The sequence below is a fragment of the Cebus imitator genome, unplaced genomic scaffold (genome assembly GCF_001604975.1).
Source record: "Cebus imitator isolate Cc_AM_T3 unplaced genomic scaffold, Cebus_imitator-1.0 Scaffold414, whole genome shotgun sequence".
In the NCBI taxonomy this organism is placed as follows: Eukaryota; Metazoa; Chordata; class Mammalia; order Primates; family Cebidae; genus Cebus; species Cebus imitator.
In genome coordinates, this window is record NW_016107729.1 from 1,089,525 (window position 1) to 1,109,912 (window position 20,388).

Here is a 20,388-nt window from a genome sequence, read left to right on the forward strand (position 1 = left end):
AGAATAGGTATTCACTTGCTGGCAAAGGTTAAAATGTGACAGTTTTCTTAACGAATAAAGAGAGCATTTATTAAGTAGGATAATATTCATAAAGTGAAGATTAATCATTTATTAAATTGAAGGATACCCTCTCCATCACAGAGAAGTATCAGTAAGGGAGAAGCTGCAAACACCCTTCCTAGAAGCACTTTGTAAGCAGCTACAAAACTCAGCTTGCTCCCTCTGATCCAGCAGTGGCCTAAAGATGGCCCTTCCCTGGGGAAGATATTCGTGACCTTAACTGACACCCTGTTAAAGATTGACCTGATATTTGTGCCACTGCCTCAGTTTGCTCTCTACTCCTCATGCTATACTGTGTTGAATTATTCTAAAAGAATTCATAAAGAGTTCAAAATTCTTCTACTAAAAACGAGTAAAGTATTATACAGCTGACAAGCTTCACAAATACCCAGGTAAAAACATACATAGAAGTGCTCTGGGGCAAGTTTCTCAACCACACTGGGAAATAGAGACAATTATAGTATTTACAAAGACGGTTGATAGGATTTAAATTAGGATAGAAGGAGTTGAAGCTCTTTGCACAGCACCCAGCACACAGTAGGTGACAACACAAAACACTAAAAATATCATGTAGGAAATGTGCCCTTTGGACTAAACCATTTTCAGTGGGATCGAGGGAATGGCATCCATATCCATGGCAGCCCTGATAGGTGCAGTTTGCTCACCTGCAATCTCTATAGCTCCCATCTTGCACCCATCTTGCAAAATAAAGAGATTCTCTTTATAGCATATAGTAGTCATTCAAGAAATATTTGTCAAATGAATACATGAGTGGGAAGCCCAGTATGAAAATATTCCCGGAAGCATGAAATTCAAAAATATTTAAGTGGTTCAGTGTCTTGGGTATGTGGGTGGGATGTAAGCTGGAGTGTGTTCCCAGGGTCAGGGACTCATATAGGCCTTAGAGAGCACCTATTCAACTCAGAGACCTCTTGCTGTTACTGTAGAGGGCATGTGGGAGGCAGGAAAGATGAGTCAGGTCTCTTCTAAGGAATGGCATTGTAGCCAGGGAAAATATAAAGAACAGTTGTACCTGGATGTCATCAATGCTGCAAAGGCTCAGAGTGTCAGGAGGTTTATGAGAGTTAAGCCTTAGAGGAGGAGTAAGCTTTGGCTAGACAGCAATGAAACTGGAGGAGAAGTTACAGATGGAATGCCATAAATGAAAGTCTGGTGGCTGGAACTGGCTCCCTTGAAGGATTAGGTGGGAGTTGTTTAGGGAAGATAGTAGAAAATAAAGAAGGCATGAAGACCTTTTGAATAATAACAATATCTAAGTTGTATAGTTTCCTTTTTTTTAACAGACAGTAAAAAGGAGGCAGCATAGCATTGTGGTTAGGAGCATAGATTCTGGAGCCAATTTTTTGGGGGGGTCCAAATTGCTGGCTGTGTGATTTATCAGGTGTGTGATCTTGAGTGAGAAACTTAGCCTTCCTGTGTCTTGTTTTTCATGTTCTTAAAATGGGGTTGATAAAGGTAGTGACCTCATAGGATTGTAGAGGATTATTGTGAGGATTAAATAAATTGATATATGTAAAGCCCTTAGAAGGGTGCGTGGCACATGGTAAGTGCTGCTTAATAGTGTTATTAATGTGTTTAAACTCAGTATGTCAATGATTCTTATTTCAGACTTGTCCAGAGAGCCCAATAAAATACAAATAACTGAAGTACTTTCTCCCTCTGTGCTGACCTGCTAAGAGATCTCAGCTCTTTCTGTGAGGTTCACTTTTCCTTTCATGCCACCACCCATCTCCTAGGTATCCTCTGTTCCTTGGGGCCTCTGTGGCTCATTGAAATGCTTGTGTGTAAGTGGGGAGTGGTAGTATTCTGGGGTAGGGTGGGGGTCTTGTTAATGAGTAAATTGCTGCTGTGGGCAGTTGGTGGACCTTACCAGACGGTAAGAAGCCTGGCTGGGCCCTGCCTTTACTTCAACACAGCTCCCAATGCTGGCCAAGACAGTGTTCATTCTGGAGGAAGATTGAGGACTCTTGATGTAGCTCTCATTCAATCAATAGGGCTCCTCTTCTTTCTCTCTCTTTCTCTACCTCCAAGAGTTGCAGATCATTCTTGCTATACGTAGGACTCACAGTGAGATAGGAAGGTCCCCAGGATTCAAGTAAGAATTCACTGACTATTTGGAGGAGGAGAGGGAAAGGGAAAGAATGAACATGGCTGGGCATGGTGGCTCACGCCTGTAATCCTAATGCTTTGGGAGGCCAGAGCAGGTGGGTCACTTGAGCCCAGGAGTTCAAGACTAGCCTGGGCAACACAGTGAGACTCCCATCTCTACAAAAAATTTTAAAATTAGCTGGGTTTGGTGCCTGTAGTTGCAGTTACCTGGGAGACTGAGGTGGAAGGATCACTTGAGCCCAGGTGATAAAGACTGCAGTGAGGCAAAATCATGCCATTGTACTCCAGCCTTGGTGACAGAGCAAGACTCTATCTAAGAAAAAAGAAAAATGTGTATCCTTGAGGGCACAACTGGCTCTCATGGTGTTCCTGAACTATGGCTACATAACAGAGCGTTCTCTAGGTTGAAGGCCACGCTCCTATGGTCTTGTCCTTGAAGAGTCCCTAAGCCAGCCCTTCCACATCAGGAGGATCTAACAGCTCAAACATATATGGGCCTAATTTCATTATTTTGCATGTAGCTTTTTCAGTTTTATCAGCATCATTTGTTGAAGAGAGTTAGCTTTTTTTTTTTTTTCCCTATTGGTTAGTCATGGCACCCTGCACAAAGATCATTTGAGCATATATGCCTGAGTTTATATCTGGAATTCCTATCTATTCTTTTGGTTTCTGTCTCTCTTTATGCCAATATCATACCATTTCAATTATAGTAGTTTTGTATTTTGACATCATGAAGTGTGATGCCTCCAGCTTTGTTCTTTCTGAAGATTGTTTCGGTTGTTTGGGGTATTTTATGGTTCCATACAAACTTTGGGACACATTTTTCAATTTCTGTAAAGAATTCCATTGGGATTTTGATATGGATTTCCTTAAATATATAAATCATTTTCTGTAGGCTGGACATTTTAACAATATTAAGACTTCCAATTCATGGAAAAAAAAAAGAAAAATGAACATGGATAAATACTTTTCATTATCCTACTTCTTACAGTTTCCTAACCCCCAGTCTCCCTGAAATAAAACCTCTTGAATCAGAATTTTACATTTAGGGCAGTTAGGGTTTTATCAAGCACCATAGTAGTTCTATGCACACCTTAATTTGCGAGTCATTACACTGTTCATTGGCTGTACCTAGTAACTCTGAAAAGTAGGTAGCCATTATTTTATTGATAAAGAAAATGAGGACAAATGACATTTACATAACTTGAAGACTCAGCTCCAAAACAATGAGGATCAATGACATTTAGATAACTTGAAGATGCAACTCCAAGTTTGACTCCAGGTCTTAGGCCATTTATATTAGGTCAAAGGATTTTGAGCAAAAGCATGGAGACTTAAAATAATTCAGCAGCTGTGGGGGTAGACTGAAGGAGACAACGCTTTTCCTGAGACAATGCTATTTAACTCCAGTCAATTCAACAAATTTCACTGAGTTTCTTCTCTGTACATTACACTATTAAGACATCCTCAGAACAGTTTCTGTGAGACCTCAGAACAGTATAAACCATTGACTTCTTGGTCATCAGAAGGATAACTCAGTTATAATAGCCCTCAGGGTTTGTGTACGTGGTAAAAAAAAAATGGTATAGTGAATCCAGTCCCCCACCTATTTTACATTGAAGAACATTTTCTTTAGTCAGATATCAGCCCAATAAATTAAACCAAGAACCAATTTAAAACTATTACCACCTTTTAATACTCTAATGACCAAAAGCATAACTCTGTCCTATATCCACAGAAGGGAGCAGACATAATACAGCTTATTGCATTTATAGGAAGCTCATATTTAAGTAGCACCTCATTTAAGATGGTAGAAAACCTCTCCTATCTCTTCAGCCAGATTCCCCAGCAATTCCACAGCTGTCAATCTGTAGCTCTTAGCCTGTTCTCCATATGCAAGCTTTTATGCCAGTATGTATCAGTCCTAAAGCTTTGTCTCATTTACATCCTGGAGACTATAATTTACTCATTTTCATGTCTCCTATGGTGTTGTACATAATACTGTTCAATAAATATTTATTGAATGTATATAAGAATAAATGAGACACAGGCCCAGAGATATCTGTATATATAGGTGAAAAATTGAATACTGGTGTTGTAATTTAAGGAGTATTTAGTGGGATTTCATTCTATAAAAACCATTTTCATCATTTGTCATGATACCTGAAATCGTTCCATTGGGATTCATCTCTTCATGTCTTGAAGATCTTTTGATTTTCAAGAGTATCTTACTCAAAGAGTTGGACATCTGTGGTCTGACAATACCTTGTCTCAGGCCCCCCTTTCTCATAAAACTGCAAAGAGAAGTGCCCAATGAGTGGCATAGACCATTGTCTGCAGGATGTCAGGGAAAAGAGGGATTGCTGTAGCATAAAATTTCAAGGAAACGGAGGGACTTGAGATAGACTTTGAAAGAATGTTGTTTTCAGAGAGGCAGTGGGGAGGAAAGAGATGTAAATTGAGGCAAGCACTCAAACCATCCCTAGAGAGCAGCAAATACCCCTGCTGGGAGCAATTCTCCAGGCTCCCTTCTCACAGAGTTGCTAATTTATCACTGCTCATTACTGAACCTTTTTATAGGTTTATCTTTCAGGAAAAAGACAGGCATGTCCGAATTGGGTTTTCCAGACCTTGGTTATAACTCTGATTGCTGTGATGGCATTTTGGTAAGAAAAAGTTCACTGTTATTCTATGTCAAGCTCTTTTTTCCTTCCCATGTTTCTTTTATCACATGTGAACTGGGGACTGACCTGTTTACTTTGAAGACAAGAAACCCTTTAGACACTGAACTTTGATAGTGTAAAAATGAGGGAACCCTTGTTGAAAACTCATATTTTGAAGAAAAAAGCACTGGCTTTCTGCATTTAAATGTGACTTTTTTTTTCAATTAGCTGTTATGTTCAGCAGCAAACTATGCTTTGCGCGCGTGTGTGTGTTTGTGTGTGCGTGCGTGCGCGTGTGTGTGTGTGTGTGTGTGTGTGTGTGTGTGTGTGTGTGTGTGTGTGGTATCTTTCTTAGCTTTGAAAACAAAGAGTTTTCTCAAACTCTGTTTTCTGTTGACTTAGGGGAAAGAAGTAAATAGGCAATCAGGTATAATCCACTCTCCCCTGGTCACTCATATTTATGATAACTCTTCTGGTTTCTTCAGTGAAAGCCTTTTACCAAAGGGACACCAAGATGTACCATGTGATGGAGTTAAACCAAGCCAATACAGTGAAGACAACAGTATTTGCTATGTAAATTGGGGAACTTTTGACGCCATCCCTCCTTTGCAGCCCGCAAAGACAGGAAGCAGCCTTCGCTAGAATGCAAGGCCCTTTTTTCAGGCCTCTGGCCTTTTGCTGCTGTGATTCCCCTCCCCCACCACACTGGGCTTTTGAGACCTGGTCATCTTGCTGTGTTTTCTTGCCTGTCTTCTCTGGGCCTTTGAATGCATGTGTTTTGTTCTTAGTCTGACTATTCATATGGTGAAAGGGTATTTATCTGTCACTCAAAAAATGCTTTGTTAGCATGGGAAAGAACTGGCTTTTGGGGCTTGTGTTAGGGAAGACAGTTATTTTCATGGGCAAAGCAATCTGTGGTTTCAAGGTACTTCCAGTTCCTTGATCTAAAGCAGTGTCCTAGCTAGAGAAGATAATGTAGCTTTATCTGTGCCTTTCTCATTCCTTAGTGTTTTCACTTTTGACTTGCTACTGCCCACTGTCAGGAGATACCCAAGGATTTGACATCCCTACCCAGAATTCCCATTAGAAGCCTTTGCACTTCTCTCTTTCTCCTATGTGTGCTTGTCTTTTCTTGCTGGGATTCCCAACTCAGGAGAGTGTGAACCTCTATCTTAGTGGACATACTTAGCATTCTCTAGAGACACAGATTCCCAGCCCAGTGGAAAGGTTATAAGAAGTCTAATTTTAAGGTAAAGAGACTGCTTTTTAAACATGCTTATTAGATATTATGATTTCCAATATTGTTTACCACTAAGACCGTCAATGGAAGGTATTAGGTGTATTATCTTGCTTCTGGCCTGTGGTATACCTGAGCAGGGTCAAAACCAGGGTTTGCCCCGAAAGAATGAAGCAGATTTCCATTTCATTCTGTGGTCCTAGAAGTTTTCTGGGGTATGCATTGAGGCAGATGTTGGACACAAATCATAAAGAGTATTTTAGAGTTAGAATGGGGAGATAGAGAGTGGGAGAGGTAGGAGAACTAAGAAGGGGAGACTGTGACACAGGATTTTTTCAGCCTTTTTGCTGGACTTGCAGCAGGATTGATCTATCTACTTGGCCCACCGTGCTCAGCTGAGTGGGAGCACATGAGCGAGTGAATGTGGGGTTTGGGCGGCCACTCCAGGCACTGATACAGGACCAAGTTCCATGCAGGGCCTGTGGCCAGACCAGGCATGTCACTCCCAGGGGAACACGGCAGTGCCCAGGCAAGGGTGCCTGGGACCCTGAAGCCCCAGGAAGGTGTTAGTGTGCTAATTAGCTGTTTTAGCTCTGCCATCTGCAGCCCAATGCACAACAGTATGTTAGCAGCTCAGTTGACCCCTGGTCTTGTCGCGTGGGGCAGCTGCCCTCCACTGGTGAGGGCAGAGGGCCAATGATACAGCCTTTCTGGGCACCTGCACTCAGTGGGTCCCAATCTCTTGTCCAGCATTCAAGAAGAATGAGGTCACACTGATGACTGAAGGGTGGGAAGAGCAGAGAATTTTACTGAGCAAATAAAACAGCTGTCAATGGAGAAGGGAGCTGAAGAGGGGATGGAAAGGTCAGGTTGTCTTCCTCAAAGTCAGGTTATCTCTTCCCTAAAGTCAGGTCATCTCTTCCCCGAAGTCAGCTTGGCTCTGTCTCTACTGACTGAGTCTGGGGTTTTTATAGGCACAGGATGGGAATGGGGCATGCCCTAGGTATTATTGAAGAAAGCAACATTCGATTGGTTAAAAGGCATTATTCAGATAGAACCAATCAGAAGAGAGTAGGAAAACAGGACTAGACGTTCTCACTCTGGGCTGTGGGTTTCAGGCTGTTTTGGCTTGAAGGTGGGTTTTCACTGGGGACCCACACCTGTCTGCCTAGGACTTATCTGTCTCCTGTCTCTGTTGACTGGACCACAGCAAACAATCACCATGATGATGCTATAAATTCTATCTGACAGCATCTTTGGGGTTCAGCACCACTTTTCCCAGGCAGTGTTATGCCTGCTGGGCAGTAACTAGCTGATGCGGAGAACACTTTGGGAATTTGTTTTTTATGAGCAGAATTCAAACATATGGCCCAGTGTGTGTGTGTGTGTGTGTGTGTGTGTGTGTGTGTGTGTGTGTGTATCCTAATGGTAAATCCAGCACCTTTGATGGGGAGCAAAATAATGGGAGTCAAGTTTGGAGAACCAGGTGTGACGTGAAACTGGCAAGAAGTCAAGTCAGGTAACTCTTTCAAGCCTAGCACAAAACGGAGCTGTAAAACTATCAGCAGACTTTCTGTGTGACTTGTGAGAGAGTTCTAAAGATGCCCCCACAAAGAGGAGAACACTAAGTATGAGGATTTGGGGGAATAGCTTCCCAAGGCTCAGAACCCTTAAGGAAAGCTTCCATTAGGATATATAAGTTTCGATGATAGGGGAGAAGACATCTTCCTAATTTTGAAGTCTCACAGTGTGGAAACAAATCCTTTCTTGCAGTTCTTTCTTTTCCTCTGACCTATTCAGTGTATTGTGCTCTGAAGAGACAGGCAGCCGGAAGGAAGATGTCAGAGCAGCAGCTAGAGGGTTTGGCATCCACAGCTGACTAGACCTGTGCTGCCTTCCATCTCTCAGGGTGACAGTGCCAGTGCCCTCCGCTGGTGGGACACAAACTGCTCTGACTCTTCCCTGCAAGGAGCAGTTGCCTCCAGCAACGTACACGCTTCCTCTTGTAATCTTCCACGAGTGACAGGCGCCTCTGAGACAGCTTGCCAGGGCCGGGGGACTGCTCTGTGGGAAAATCCAGCAGCATGGAGAAACCCAGGAGCCTCTGAGCTCCAGGAAGCCGGGGGTTTTTCTCTCCAGGGCAGAGAGCGTAACCGTGCTGGTTTCCATGGTGTTTCTGTCAGCCGTAGCCACCCCCTCCCCCCTGCTCCCATCTGTGTGGCCTGTGAGAGTACATCTCTGGCCAGCTGGATGTGTGAGATATATCTGGAAACAAATCTGCCACATAATGCTTTTTTTTTTTTTTTTGACAGTGCTTTGACGATAGTCGTCCTTTATATACTTAGCTTAAAAGATCAAAACCGACGTGCCCCAAATCTCCCTCCAAGGTGAGAGTTCAATTTCATTTTCTGGCCTAAAATTCCTTTGGACAGAAGGATGTTTGCAGGCATCTTTCGTTAATCATTTCATTCTTTTTCTCCAGCAATATCACGAGCTCTCAGGAGCCAGCTCTGCTGCCCACAGCCTCCTCCTCAGGTAAAGGCTTCACATTCCTCACCCTCAGACCCGGTTTCATGTGAACTGTCAACAGAAGAAACCAGCCTTTCAGGTTAACCTTCTTGCTTCCCTCCCCTCTGCCCAATGCCTTGCAGCACCTAATACATCCCTGGCAACCACACCGGCCTCCTTACGAGTACCTGAAATTACTTTCTGTGAAATCCTGCCATGTCAGGAGACTTATTGCTGCCCCATCTGGGGAATGAAAAGAATGTTTTCAAGTCCTGTGCAAAGACAATCTGAAGACAAGGAATTCCATCAGGGGCAATGGTCAGGTAAATGATGTTCAAAGAGAAGCAACTAGAGCTTTGAACTTGAGGTGGTTTTTCCTGTCACCATTTGCTTAGATGGTCATTAATGGTTCCAGACAATGCTTCTATTTGGGGTGGCAAAATCTTTTAAAATACAAACACACAAGCTGACAATCATCTGTAATATTGAGTTCCTTGCCCAGGAATGAAATTTTGGTTGATTCAAGTACTTATAATTTTCACCAAGTGAAAGGTTCACTTTTGTCCATTGCCAGCAAGGATAGTAATAGTAGCACAAGTGAAGTGATTACATGCATGTGGGTGGATTTTCTTGGCTCATTTAGAATTTTAAAAATGTTGTGGTATCTGGGCTCTCTGCCCAAACCAACTAGGGCAAAATGTAAGAGACTTTGGAAACTCTAATTTAGAGTTCAGGGTGAGATTTAAGTCAGTTAAAAACACAAGGTTGGCATTCCACTTTCAGAATAACTTTTTCTTCTTCCTCCTGGGGACACACACACACATACACAAATACAATGTTTTCCAAGTAACAGAATATTCATGTTAAAAAATTATAGAAACTTAATCAAGGACTTCAAGTGTAATCATATCTGTAAGATTATATACAATTCTTCCAAATATATACTAATTTATTGTTTTTAGAAATGTTATTCTGTATATACATATTAATAACTATCTAAAGTAATATTAAGGATGATGCTAACAAGGATACATATTACTATGGCTTACTGATTAGGATACTGTCATAACAACAATTCTCAAATAACAGTGGCTCCTTAATTCTGACTCGCTGCATATATCAAATGTGAATCAAAAATGGGTTACTGGTCATCATGTCATTTAGGATCTGGCTGATGAAGACTCCATCACAACACTTATTTCCACAGTCTCTGTAGTATTGGTAAAAGAACAATGCAAATTATGTACTGACTGTTAATAGCTTCCACCTAGGTTGACACATATCACCTCTGCTTATACTTTATTGGCCAAAGCTGGTCACATCACATTGGTCATGTCTAATTTTAAAACAGATGGGGAAGAACAGACCTAATGAGTCTGGAGAAATGAACCAAAATACCTATAAGTGGTGCTAATGACCTATATAGAATATGGTCAGTAGTTGAAATGTTGGGGTACAATGTAATTTCCTTTCCCTTTTGACATTATTCCATATCCTAGTCTTGGTTAAATAACTTCTACAAATTGTCATCATCATCATGATTATATGATGTAATGAAGTATGACTCTATGCAAGGTACTGTCATAAATAATTTACGTGAGAAATCATTTAATCTTCATAAGCCTTCAAGATAGGTACCATTATTTTCCCAATGTTTTTACCAGTCAGGAAGCTGAGACTCAGAGAGTTCTTTCCCTACAACAATAGGAGGCAATGAGCTTTTCTCATGAAAACTATTTTTGATTGAACTTAGGTGCAGATGTATCACTGTAGAGTAAAATAAAGGTTCATTTTAAAGAAAGGAATTCATTTCAGTCTCAATATTTTAAAATATGAAACAATCTAGAACTATCACAAAAATCCCCTAAGCTTTTATCCCTTGTGAAAGCACATGGAACCTTGTGGCTGGCAAACACTTTTCTTACCTTGGGAGTCCATGCTGGGGACACTTGATGTTCCTTTCTGAAAGCAGTCCTCAGAAGAGACCATCTCACCTGTGACAGATGTACTAATAAAAGATCCTGAATAGGAAGAGGTCGCAGACTGGTCCACTCTGCATTTTCAAGGGTTTCTTGACCCCCGAACAAGTTCATTCCTGAAGTAGCCAGCTGTTCACATTGAGGGAATATAGTCATTGCCACATAATGACATTTCAGTCAGCAGTGGACCACATACACACTAGTGGTCCCGTAAGATAATAACAGCTGAAAAATTCTTATTGCCTTGATGATCCTGACCTTGTGTAGGCCAGGCTAATGTGTGTATTTGTACTTTAGTTTTTAATGAAAAGGCTTAAAAGGAAAAAAAATTTTAATCGAAAAAGCTTATAAAATAAAGATATAAAGAAAGAAAATATCTTTGTACAGCTGTACAATGCATTTGTGTTTTAAGCTAAGTGTTATTACAAGAGTCAAAAAGTTTTTTTCAAATTTAAAAGTAAAAAAGTTCCAGTAAGCTAAAGTTAATTATAAATTTAGTATAGCCTAAATGTATGGTGTTTATAAAGTCTACAGTAGCGTGTGGTAGTGTCCCAGGCCTTCACATTCACTCACCACTCACTCACTGATTGACTCAGAGCAACTTCCACCCTATAAGCTCCATTCATGGTAAATTCCTGATACAGGTGGACTAGTTTTTATCTTTTATACTCTATTTTTTACTGTATTCTTTCTACATTTAGATATATTTAGATAGATGAATACTTACCATTGTGTTACAATTGCCTACCGTATTTACAGTAACATGCTGTACAGGTTTGCAGCCAAGAAGCAAAATAGCCTAGGTGTGTAGTAGTCTATACAATCTAGATTTGTGAAGTACACTTTGTGATGTTTGTACAACAATGAAATTGCCTAATGACATATTTCACAGAATCGTGTAGTTAAGCAACGCATGTCTATATTGGGAAGAATAGCTCTTATTAAACCAGATCAAGTCTTGTGCTCTCTTTGTGAAAATACAGAATTTTCATGTTAAAAACATTATAGAAACTTAAGGGCTATAAGTGTAATCATGTCCATAAGATTATATACAATTCTTCCAAATGTATACTAATTTATTACTGGTTTTAGAAATTTTCTCCTAAAAACAGTAGTCTAGGAACAAGATGAGTATCTGCTTATCTTGTTTCTATAGCTATGTAAACTCCTAAAGAAAGAAGTGATTCCTAAGGAAAGAAAATTTGCTCCATGGTGCCAGGCTGTGTCCACCTAGGCAGAACTAATAGGTTCTTTGACTACAAATGCAACGTAAGTTCTGCCTTACTAGGCTCTGCGATACACTGGGAATGTCATTCCCTCTTCCTTTTGTCAACTGGAGAAAAATGGAAAGGATTCAAATGTTTGATTCACTTTTGTCTTCAGAAACCCCTAAAACTTTTGGAGATTTAGTCACAGAATCTCAGAGAACAGCTACGTGAGTGGCACCCGACTTTTCGGCCTTGAGATTCTACTATAAGCATACTTGTACAATGATGTGATTGAGAAAACACATAAAGGGCAAATGTAACTATAAATTTGGTTAAGCCTTTAACTGAATTGTTTTTATTACTCCAACAGTGGCGTTTGAAAAATAGTACAAATCTGTAGGAGAGATGCTGCTTTTCAAGTCTACAGACAACGCCACAGACCCCTTTAGGCAATCACCTAAGGTTCCAAGGTCCCAATATCAGGAGAACTGCTGATTTATGCCAAATTACCCATTTTTCAGTGGTTGAAATGGAGGCGCTAGATCTTCCTTAAGATTCCTCAGCTTTCTAGAAAAGTTGGATTTGAAATCTGGGTCCCCTGTATCCCTGTCCTGGGTTCCTTCCCATTTGCCATCCTGCGTCCATTGATTTGGACATGGGATGTGCATGCACCTGAGATCAACTCTAGAAGGTGCAGAGAGTATCTGCTTGATGGCCTCTTCTGCCTCCTCCTGGCAAGTGCCTCTGGCCATTGCAACGTCCTTGATGTGGGGTATTTCGGAGTCTGAGCAAAGCCTTTTCTCTTCTGCTGCTGGTTATTCTTCCCCTCTGTTCAGGGCACTGTATAACACCAGAGCTTCTAAATACAAAAGAGGAGAAGTCTAGGAAACTATTCTTTTCAGCCAGAAGTTTCTAAGGCATTAAAGACCAATTAAAAATTAAGGAATAAAAATAAAAAAGGAATTCAAGGGTAACAACAACAAAAAAAAAACTTAGAAAAGCTCTAAGTGGGATGCAGAGTAGTATCTAGCAGTTCACTAAATGCCTAAACACATTTATGAGCCTCCTCTATTAGGAGTAAGACTACAATGAAATAAGTGAAGGGAAATCAGCATTTTTATGACATGCTGAGCTCAAGTCATTAGCCTTCTTTTGGGCCAAATTTGATCGTATTTGTATAAAGTATCTTTCAGAAAGGCTACCTCTCCCTCTCCCCCTCACTTAATAAAAAGTTTGGATAAGACTAACCAGGAGGTAGAAAGTAAGTATTTTGAAATATTGAACTTCTACTCTAAGGAACCATCTGAATATGATGAATTAGGTTTTAAATCATGGAACAATAAAGATTTAAGTAGACAGGAGAGTTAGATATTAAAAAGTAAAGACCCTATGGAGAAAAGCATCAGTGGAATTCTACAGAATATGTTAGAGTTGGTGAAGATTTAAAAAATATCTGGGATTCTTACTCATTTTGTTTTGGAGACCATGACTCTGAGAAAAGGGAATGGCCAGAAGAAAATGGTCCCCTGTGTTAAAGGACTCGGCCATCTGGTGGGGCTCATTGACTTCTTCATAGCACACGAGTCTGGTTCAGTGAAGGGAAGAGAAAGGTGTCCAAGATGCTGTACTGGGCTCAGCCGCCAACACAGTCTTGCAAATAGTGCAATATACACCTTCTGCCATGACAAGAGTATGCTTTTGTTGGGCAGCATCCTAAATCTTTACTCTCCAGAAGTTTCTAACTTAGTTTATTGGGAGAGCTCATCTACCAATTGTGAAATATATCTCCAACTTTATAATGAAAACTGCAGGAAATATACTATATGAAGCTTATAGTGAATATCACTGGAAGGCATTTGTAAAATGAGATCAACTCTAGAAGGTACTGAAAGTATGCTTGTGTGACTTTCTGTATGATTCCTGGAAGATTTGTGGTTTTCCTATAACCAGCCTTTCAGAGTCAGTTAGTCTTCTTTCAGAGAAGTGATAAATTGGAGGTGTTTTATGGGAGATTTAAATTTTATTTATTGTATTTGAAAAATCATTTTTATAATTCTGATCTGCAGGATTATCTTTCTTCATTTCCATCTATTTATTGCTGTTTTTTAAAAAAACTTTATCCACTCAATCATATTCATAGAGTTCTATGTCTCCAGGACCTGAAACCACAGTTCTGTGGAATGAGGCAAATCTGTAGTTCTATTGCCAGAATTTATAATGAACTCTTTTTCTGCAAATTCAGCAGACAAGTAGAACACAAGATAGGAAAAGAAAACAGACAGGATAGAGAAATCCTAGTTTCCACTTCTCTTTATGCCTCATTTGCCTTGTAAATTTACAACCTTCTGTGGAAGCAGTCTTAAGCAAAACTAATAGCAGAAGATGTGTTTGAAAATTATTACTGGAATAGTTAGAATCCCAGAAATCTGGAGGCCTTTTTGGCAGCATATATGTTTACATGTAAAGGAAAATAAATGTTCAATTTTCTAGAAACTTCTCATATATCAGGACCCATTTCTTCTTAATAGAAAGCATCATGTTGGGCTCAGAAACTTGCCCTGCCTTCCAGTTGTGTCTTGCTTCCTTTGCTAATAGCGTAAAGGAGCCTAGTTTCCCACATTCATTCCCAGCATGCCCCTGCACTCTTCCCCTGTGAACTTTCCCTGTGAATGTGTAAGAGGAAAGTTTCGTAAACGTTAAATTGGCCCTTCCCTCTTCTTTTCCTTCCTCTTCCCTGGCTCTCTTCCTTCCATCCTTTCACCCATATTCATTGAGAACCACCATGACACCAGAATTACCCTATCTGAGATACAATAGTAAATAGGATGTAGTCTTCAAGGAGCCCACAGTTAGGTGAATGGGTAAGTAAACTAATCCTTCCGCCTAGTGAGAGGAGTTATAACCAGGTCAGGGATGTTTAGGAGTGATTGTCCCCAAGTATTGTGTACTATTGCTTTTGCTTTCTATCCTCAAATTGGATACTGAAACTTGAACATAGATCTAAATCTGCAAATTAAAAAAGAGAGTGTTCTAAAACCACCTAGAGAGTCTTTTCAAAATACACATCTTCAATTTCCTTTTTCCCTGTGTGCTTATCCTGAGATGTGGCCTTGGCCTGGAGCCCTGGGAAGCAAATTGTTATTTGCTGTATCTGGGGCATGAGGTTTGGGAAAAGCTTCCCTAAGGGGTTTTGAAATGTGGTCCCTCCACCCCTCTTAAGCATTTCCTTTAATACCAACTGAATGGGAGTATGGCAGAGCTGTTGAGTGTAAGAAACAGAAAGCTTCCTTTGACCTACACAGAAAATAGAGCATTTTATTGGCTTACGTTTCATAGTTAGGTCCAGCATAATTTTCTTTACAAATGCGCCAAACAGCTCCATTTTTCCTATAGCAGGATTCTGCAAAACTAAAATTGAATATTAAAATATTCTGCAAAACAAAGCGAATATTAGACGTCAATTTCATACATCAATGAAAAGACTGTCTTAACTTTTTATTAGATCACCTCTATGTTGGTCCCATTAAAGCTCTAATGGGTGCAATCATTTTCTTTATTTAAACTTATGTATACATTTACCTTGCAGGAAAGTTTAGGCCAAAAGGCTCCAAAAGATGATGCCACTTGTTGGTGGGACCATTTCCCAGGTCTTAGATAGGTATTTCAAGCACAAGTCCAAAACATGTATTCCAAAGCTGGAAATAAAATAATTGAATTCTACCTGCAATTTTGGATTTATGGGAGAATCCCTTTTATTTCTTTCACTGTCTGTGTATTCATTTGAAAGCTTCCCCTTTTTTTCTGACCAGAACTTGTCTGGTTTTAAAAGAAGGAACCAGTTCCAAACTATAGAATCTTCATAGAATTTTAATTTCTTTCATGTATACTTTAAATATTGGAAATAAGGGTGCTGAGACTGGCTGAGTTGGTCAAAGTTCCAGTCAAGTACTGCAGCAAGATACAGGACCCACCATAAAAAGATTTTACTCCTTAGAACCCCCTCTCTTTCTTCTTCTTCCTTTTTTTAAACATAAGAAAAATTAGGACACAGGACAAAAAAGTAATAAAAATATTGGTTTAGTGGACAAAAAAAGACTGCCAAAACTTCATAAAGTTATTTTATTTTATTTTATTTTATTTTATTTTATTTTATTTTATTTTATTTTGAGACGGAGTTTCTCTCTTGTTACCCAGGCTGGAGTGCAATGGCGCGACCTCGGCTCACCGCAACCTCCGCCTCCTGGGTTCAGGCAATTCTCCTGCCTCAGCCTCCTGAGTAGCTGGGATTACAGGCACGCGCCACCATGCCCAGCTAATGTTTTTTGTATTTTTAGTAGAGACGGGGTTTCACCGTGTTGACCAGGATTGTCTTGATCTCTTGACCTCGTGATCCACCCACCTCGGCCTCCCAAAGTGCTGGGATTACAGGCTTGAGCCACCGTGCCCAGCCATAAATTTATTTGATTAGGTGTGTTTAGCAACCCACTCACTAAATGATTGCTTTCACTATCTATGTTAAAAACATACATTAAAAAATAGCCTTAATGACATTCATCTGAATGGGTACCTTTTCATAATTGCATTTAAAATGCCTTTTGGGTGATGACAGGAGCCTAGCCATTCCCTGGGCTCCCTCCCTGCAAGCCTGCTCTGGCCTCACACCAGCAATCTGATTCCTCCCTTCACTGGCTGCAGCTCAAGCCTTACCTTAGAACAAGCTTGTCCAACCCATGACCCATCGGCCACATATGGCCCAGGATGACTTTGAATGAGGCCCAACACAAATTTGTAAACTTTCTTAAAACATTATGAGAGATTTTCTTTAAAATTTGTCTTTAGCTCTTCAGCTATCATTAGTGTTAGTGTATTTTATGTATGGCCCAAGACAATTCTTCTTCTTCCAGAGTGGCCCAAGGAATCCAGAAGATTGGACACCCCTACCTTAGACTTTAGGCTCAGTTTTTTTCCTACGTGGATCATATTTCACAGATTCCCAAAATAGCAAAATTGTGGACTCTGGAATCAGATGGTGTGAATTGGAATTTCTTTATTCCTACCCACCAGACGAGTCCTTAGTACCTCACTTAGCTTATCTGTCAAGGGGGGATAACCTCCCTCTCCGACTTTTGCAAAGCACTCAGAACAATGTTCCCTCAAGTAGGTATCAACAAATAGCAGGTGTAATTATCATTGTTATTTTTCAATGCAAAAATATATGTCCCACAGAATTTCCTCTAACATTTCATATTCTAGTCATTAAAGCAATTAGGAAGACATGCTCAATTTGTTTTATAAGTTTTGCTTATCTTTAGAGACACAAACTCTATTTGTATGAAGAAAGTTAATGTTTCATTATTTTACTGTAGGGATAGTTGTGCTCCTGTTTTTCTTCATTTTTACCCAGTCTCTTTACTGCCCTTGAACCTACTTTGTGTTTTAAAAGGATGTATCAAGTAGCAGAGAGATCACAGAAGTAGGCAGGGTTGAAAAACCTCTGGGGACCAGTATACATTCGACGCTAGGCCCTGGTGCTACCTGGACTCATCTCCAAAGGGATTATTCAGTGAAATCTCCATGCTTTCTCCTGGGATCTCCAGGAATAGTTCTTTCTCCTTGCTAGTTTCTAAATGTTATATTTTCATAGGCTTTGCTTTCACTCAGGAAAATAAATATGACTAATGAGTATGTCCCTACTCTTTGCAACTTCATATGAGCCAGGTTTTAGTTAGGCAGAGCAGTTGCCTTTAGGGCCTATTATACTCACTCAAGAAGCAACATCAGGATTAAAAAGGGATCAACAGGAGGGCAGATGCTAGCTCAATAAAAGGGAAAACTGGTATTTAGCACTGCCCAGCAGAAGAATGTGCAGTGAGTCCCCTGTCACTGGAGGTGTTTGAACAGAAATTCCTTGGTTACTTATTTCTTTATTTACATTAGCAGGTGTAATCCTGAGACAGCAACACTAAGATGGAGAAAAAAGAATCCAGATAATCTAAATATAGTACTTTCAATTAACAATGTTCATTCACAAACTAGATAAGAAATAAAACTATCATTAGCTTATCATTAATCAAAGAAAAATAGTTTCTATAGACTGAGCAAGACGTTATGCCAGGGGTTACAGAGGATTCAAAGAATGTTAATAGACATTCTCTATTCTGGAATTGTCAGGAAAGGGCAAACATACATGAAAAGTTAAGTAATAATACAGAGGTAATATGCCCTTCAACATGGTGACAGTTATATCACTGATTGATGACTATCTAGATGGTTCAGTGACAAATGCTATGACATTGTAGAGGAGGGATCTGTGAGCTGCAGACCTAGCTGGGGATGGTTTCTTAGTCCGCTTTGCCGTCATAACAGAATACCACTGACTGGGTGGCTTAAACAACAGATGTTTATTTTCTCACATTTCTGGTGGCTGGAAGTCCACAATCAAGGTATCAGCAGGTCTGATTTCTTCTGAGGCATCTCTCTTTGGGCCTGCAGATGACTATCAACTTGCTGTGTCTTCACATGGTCTTTCTTCTGTGTACATGTAGCTCTAGGATCTCCCTGTGTGTCCTAATCTTCTGCTCTTACATGAACACAAGTCAGATTGTATTGGGGCCCACCCTAATAGCCTATTTTAACTTAATCACTCCTTTAAAGGCCCAATTTACAAACAGTCACGTTCTGAGGTACTGGGAAATGGGAAATAAGGCTTCACCATATGCATTTGAATTAGGTAGCTGGGAAGGGGGACCCAGTATAGTCTATAACAGATGACTTCTTGCAGAAGGGTGAGAATAAACTGGATCTATGAGAAATAGGATAGAGATTAGATGGGTTGAAGGATGGGAGACAGAAAGGGTGGAGAAACACTGAACTCACAGAGATGAACTAGATTACACATGGGGTTTCATCTCTTCTCCTGAGCAAGGCTTCAAGATTGACAGACTTGTTTCCTCTTCAGAAGACAGAAGCACATCATTCCTGGCGAGAAATGCGCTTAGCGGCCCTGACTGGGGGAGTGACTGTAAGTTGACATTTAAGTGACACTATTCTTTGGTTTTGTGGGGCCAGGCAGACTAACAAGTTGTAAAAGCATTGCTGGAGTGAGGAGAAGGGACAGAGGCTACAGCCTGCCTACCACGCATATTCGTGGGACTGTGTGTTATAATCTATGCCACCCTAACCACTAATGAGGCATTAGAAATGGCTGCTCACTACCAGACAACTTGTGGTTGGTCTCCATGGATTTTCGTAATTTATCTGAACTTCCTGCCCTCCTCTTCTATTCTGATTATATTTTTAGTCTGTTTTCTGAAACAGATTGCATTTCATGTTGTACCCTCCATTTTCAATAAATTTTGATTTAGTAGGACTTCCATGGTCCAGAAATTCTTTTGGATGTTATAGGGGATGTTTATTGGAGCCTGAGTTTTTATTAGTTTTTCTAAAGTTTATTATAACCACCCCCCAAAAGCCTTCTTCCCTTTCTTTTCCTCCTTTTTTCCATTTAAATGCGAATGGAATCTCTTTAGGAAACTCTTACTTTCCATTCTGTAATTTGGGGAGTATGGCTGGAATACAATATTCTTTTCCCTTACAGAAAAGTTTATTTTCTTTTCTCGATTTCTTCTCAATTTAGGGATTGATACAACTATCAGTTCTATTCAGATTATGGAAATCCAGCAAATAATAGATCATCAGTATTGCAGCCGAAGCCTCCAGTGCGGGTGGGTAAGCCTTCCCAGCATGCCCTGGTTGTTGCTGGAATTTACACATGGCTCCGGGTTTCTAAGACTGCAGTGAAAGCTAAAGCTACGTGATAAAATCAATGTGCGCTTACATTGCTCCATAAGTGAAAACATCTTTATTATATGGTGGGAGAAAGAATCATAAAACGGTTGGTATTAGCAAATGTCAATAAGCCATAACCCCGGTTATTCCAGTCTCCTGGTTTGATGGATAAGTCCAAAGCAGAAAGCCTAGGGAGTAGCTCTGTGGCTGACTCTCTGAGGGCACATATCAAGGGCACAGAGTTGCCAGTTAATTTTATAGCCAAGAAAGACATTGTTACTGATGGCTCCAAGTTATGAGTGCGCTGACATTGTATATTTTAATAACAAGGGATATCATTATTTTAATTGCTGAAAAAATATAACTTAGCTTTTCAGTTAAGAGGAAAAAAATCAGATATGGCAAAAGCAGCAGCATCCATCTCCAGTGTATGCCTTATCACCTATATCAAGGTAACGATGCATCTAGAAGCAGAGAGTACAAGTTACTTCAAAGGGTACAATGAACCAGTTGTAGGCATTAAGAATGGGGAGGGTTGGGTGTGGTGTCTCACACCTGTAATTGCAGCACTTTGGGAGGTCGAGGCAGGAGGACTGCTTGAGCTCAGGAGTTCAGGGTCAAGACCAGCTTGGGAAACATGATGAGATACTGTCTTTATAAAAACATAAAAATTAGTTGGGTATAATGGCACGCACCTGTGGTCCCAGCTAATTGGGAGGCTAAGGTAGGAGGATCTCCTGAACCTGGGAGGTCAAGGCTGTAATGAGCTCTGTGTTTGAACCACTGTACTGAAGCCTAGGTAACAGAGTATGACT

At 40.3% G+C, this 20,388-nt stretch overlaps 1 protein-coding gene across 5 annotated transcripts in view; it reads left to right on the forward strand.

Moving 5' to 3' along the window:
• MYRFL (myelin regulatory factor like) overlaps positions 1 to 20,388 on the forward strand; it is a 124,572-nt gene that overhangs the window by 98,236 nt on the left and 5,948 nt on the right. For 3 of the 5 annotated variants that reach the window (XM_037731626.1, XM_037731624.1, XM_037731625.1), the window contains 6 exons: positions 4,771 to 4,856; positions 8,403 to 8,477; positions 8,573 to 8,625; positions 8,742 to 8,921; positions 18,711 to 18,806; positions 19,422 to 19,509. In XM_037731626.1, the coding sequence (XP_037587554.1) occupies positions 4,771 to 4,856; positions 8,403 to 8,477; positions 8,573 to 8,625; positions 8,742 to 8,921; positions 18,711 to 18,806; positions 19,422 to 19,509 (578 nt within the window). Of the gene's footprint in view, positions 1 to 4,770; positions 4,857 to 8,402; positions 8,478 to 8,572; positions 8,626 to 8,741; positions 8,922 to 11,960; positions 12,013 to 18,710; positions 18,807 to 19,421; positions 19,510 to 20,388 lie in introns of those variants that run through there. The other 2 variants (XM_037731627.1, XM_017509271.2) reach the window with 2 other exon arrangements.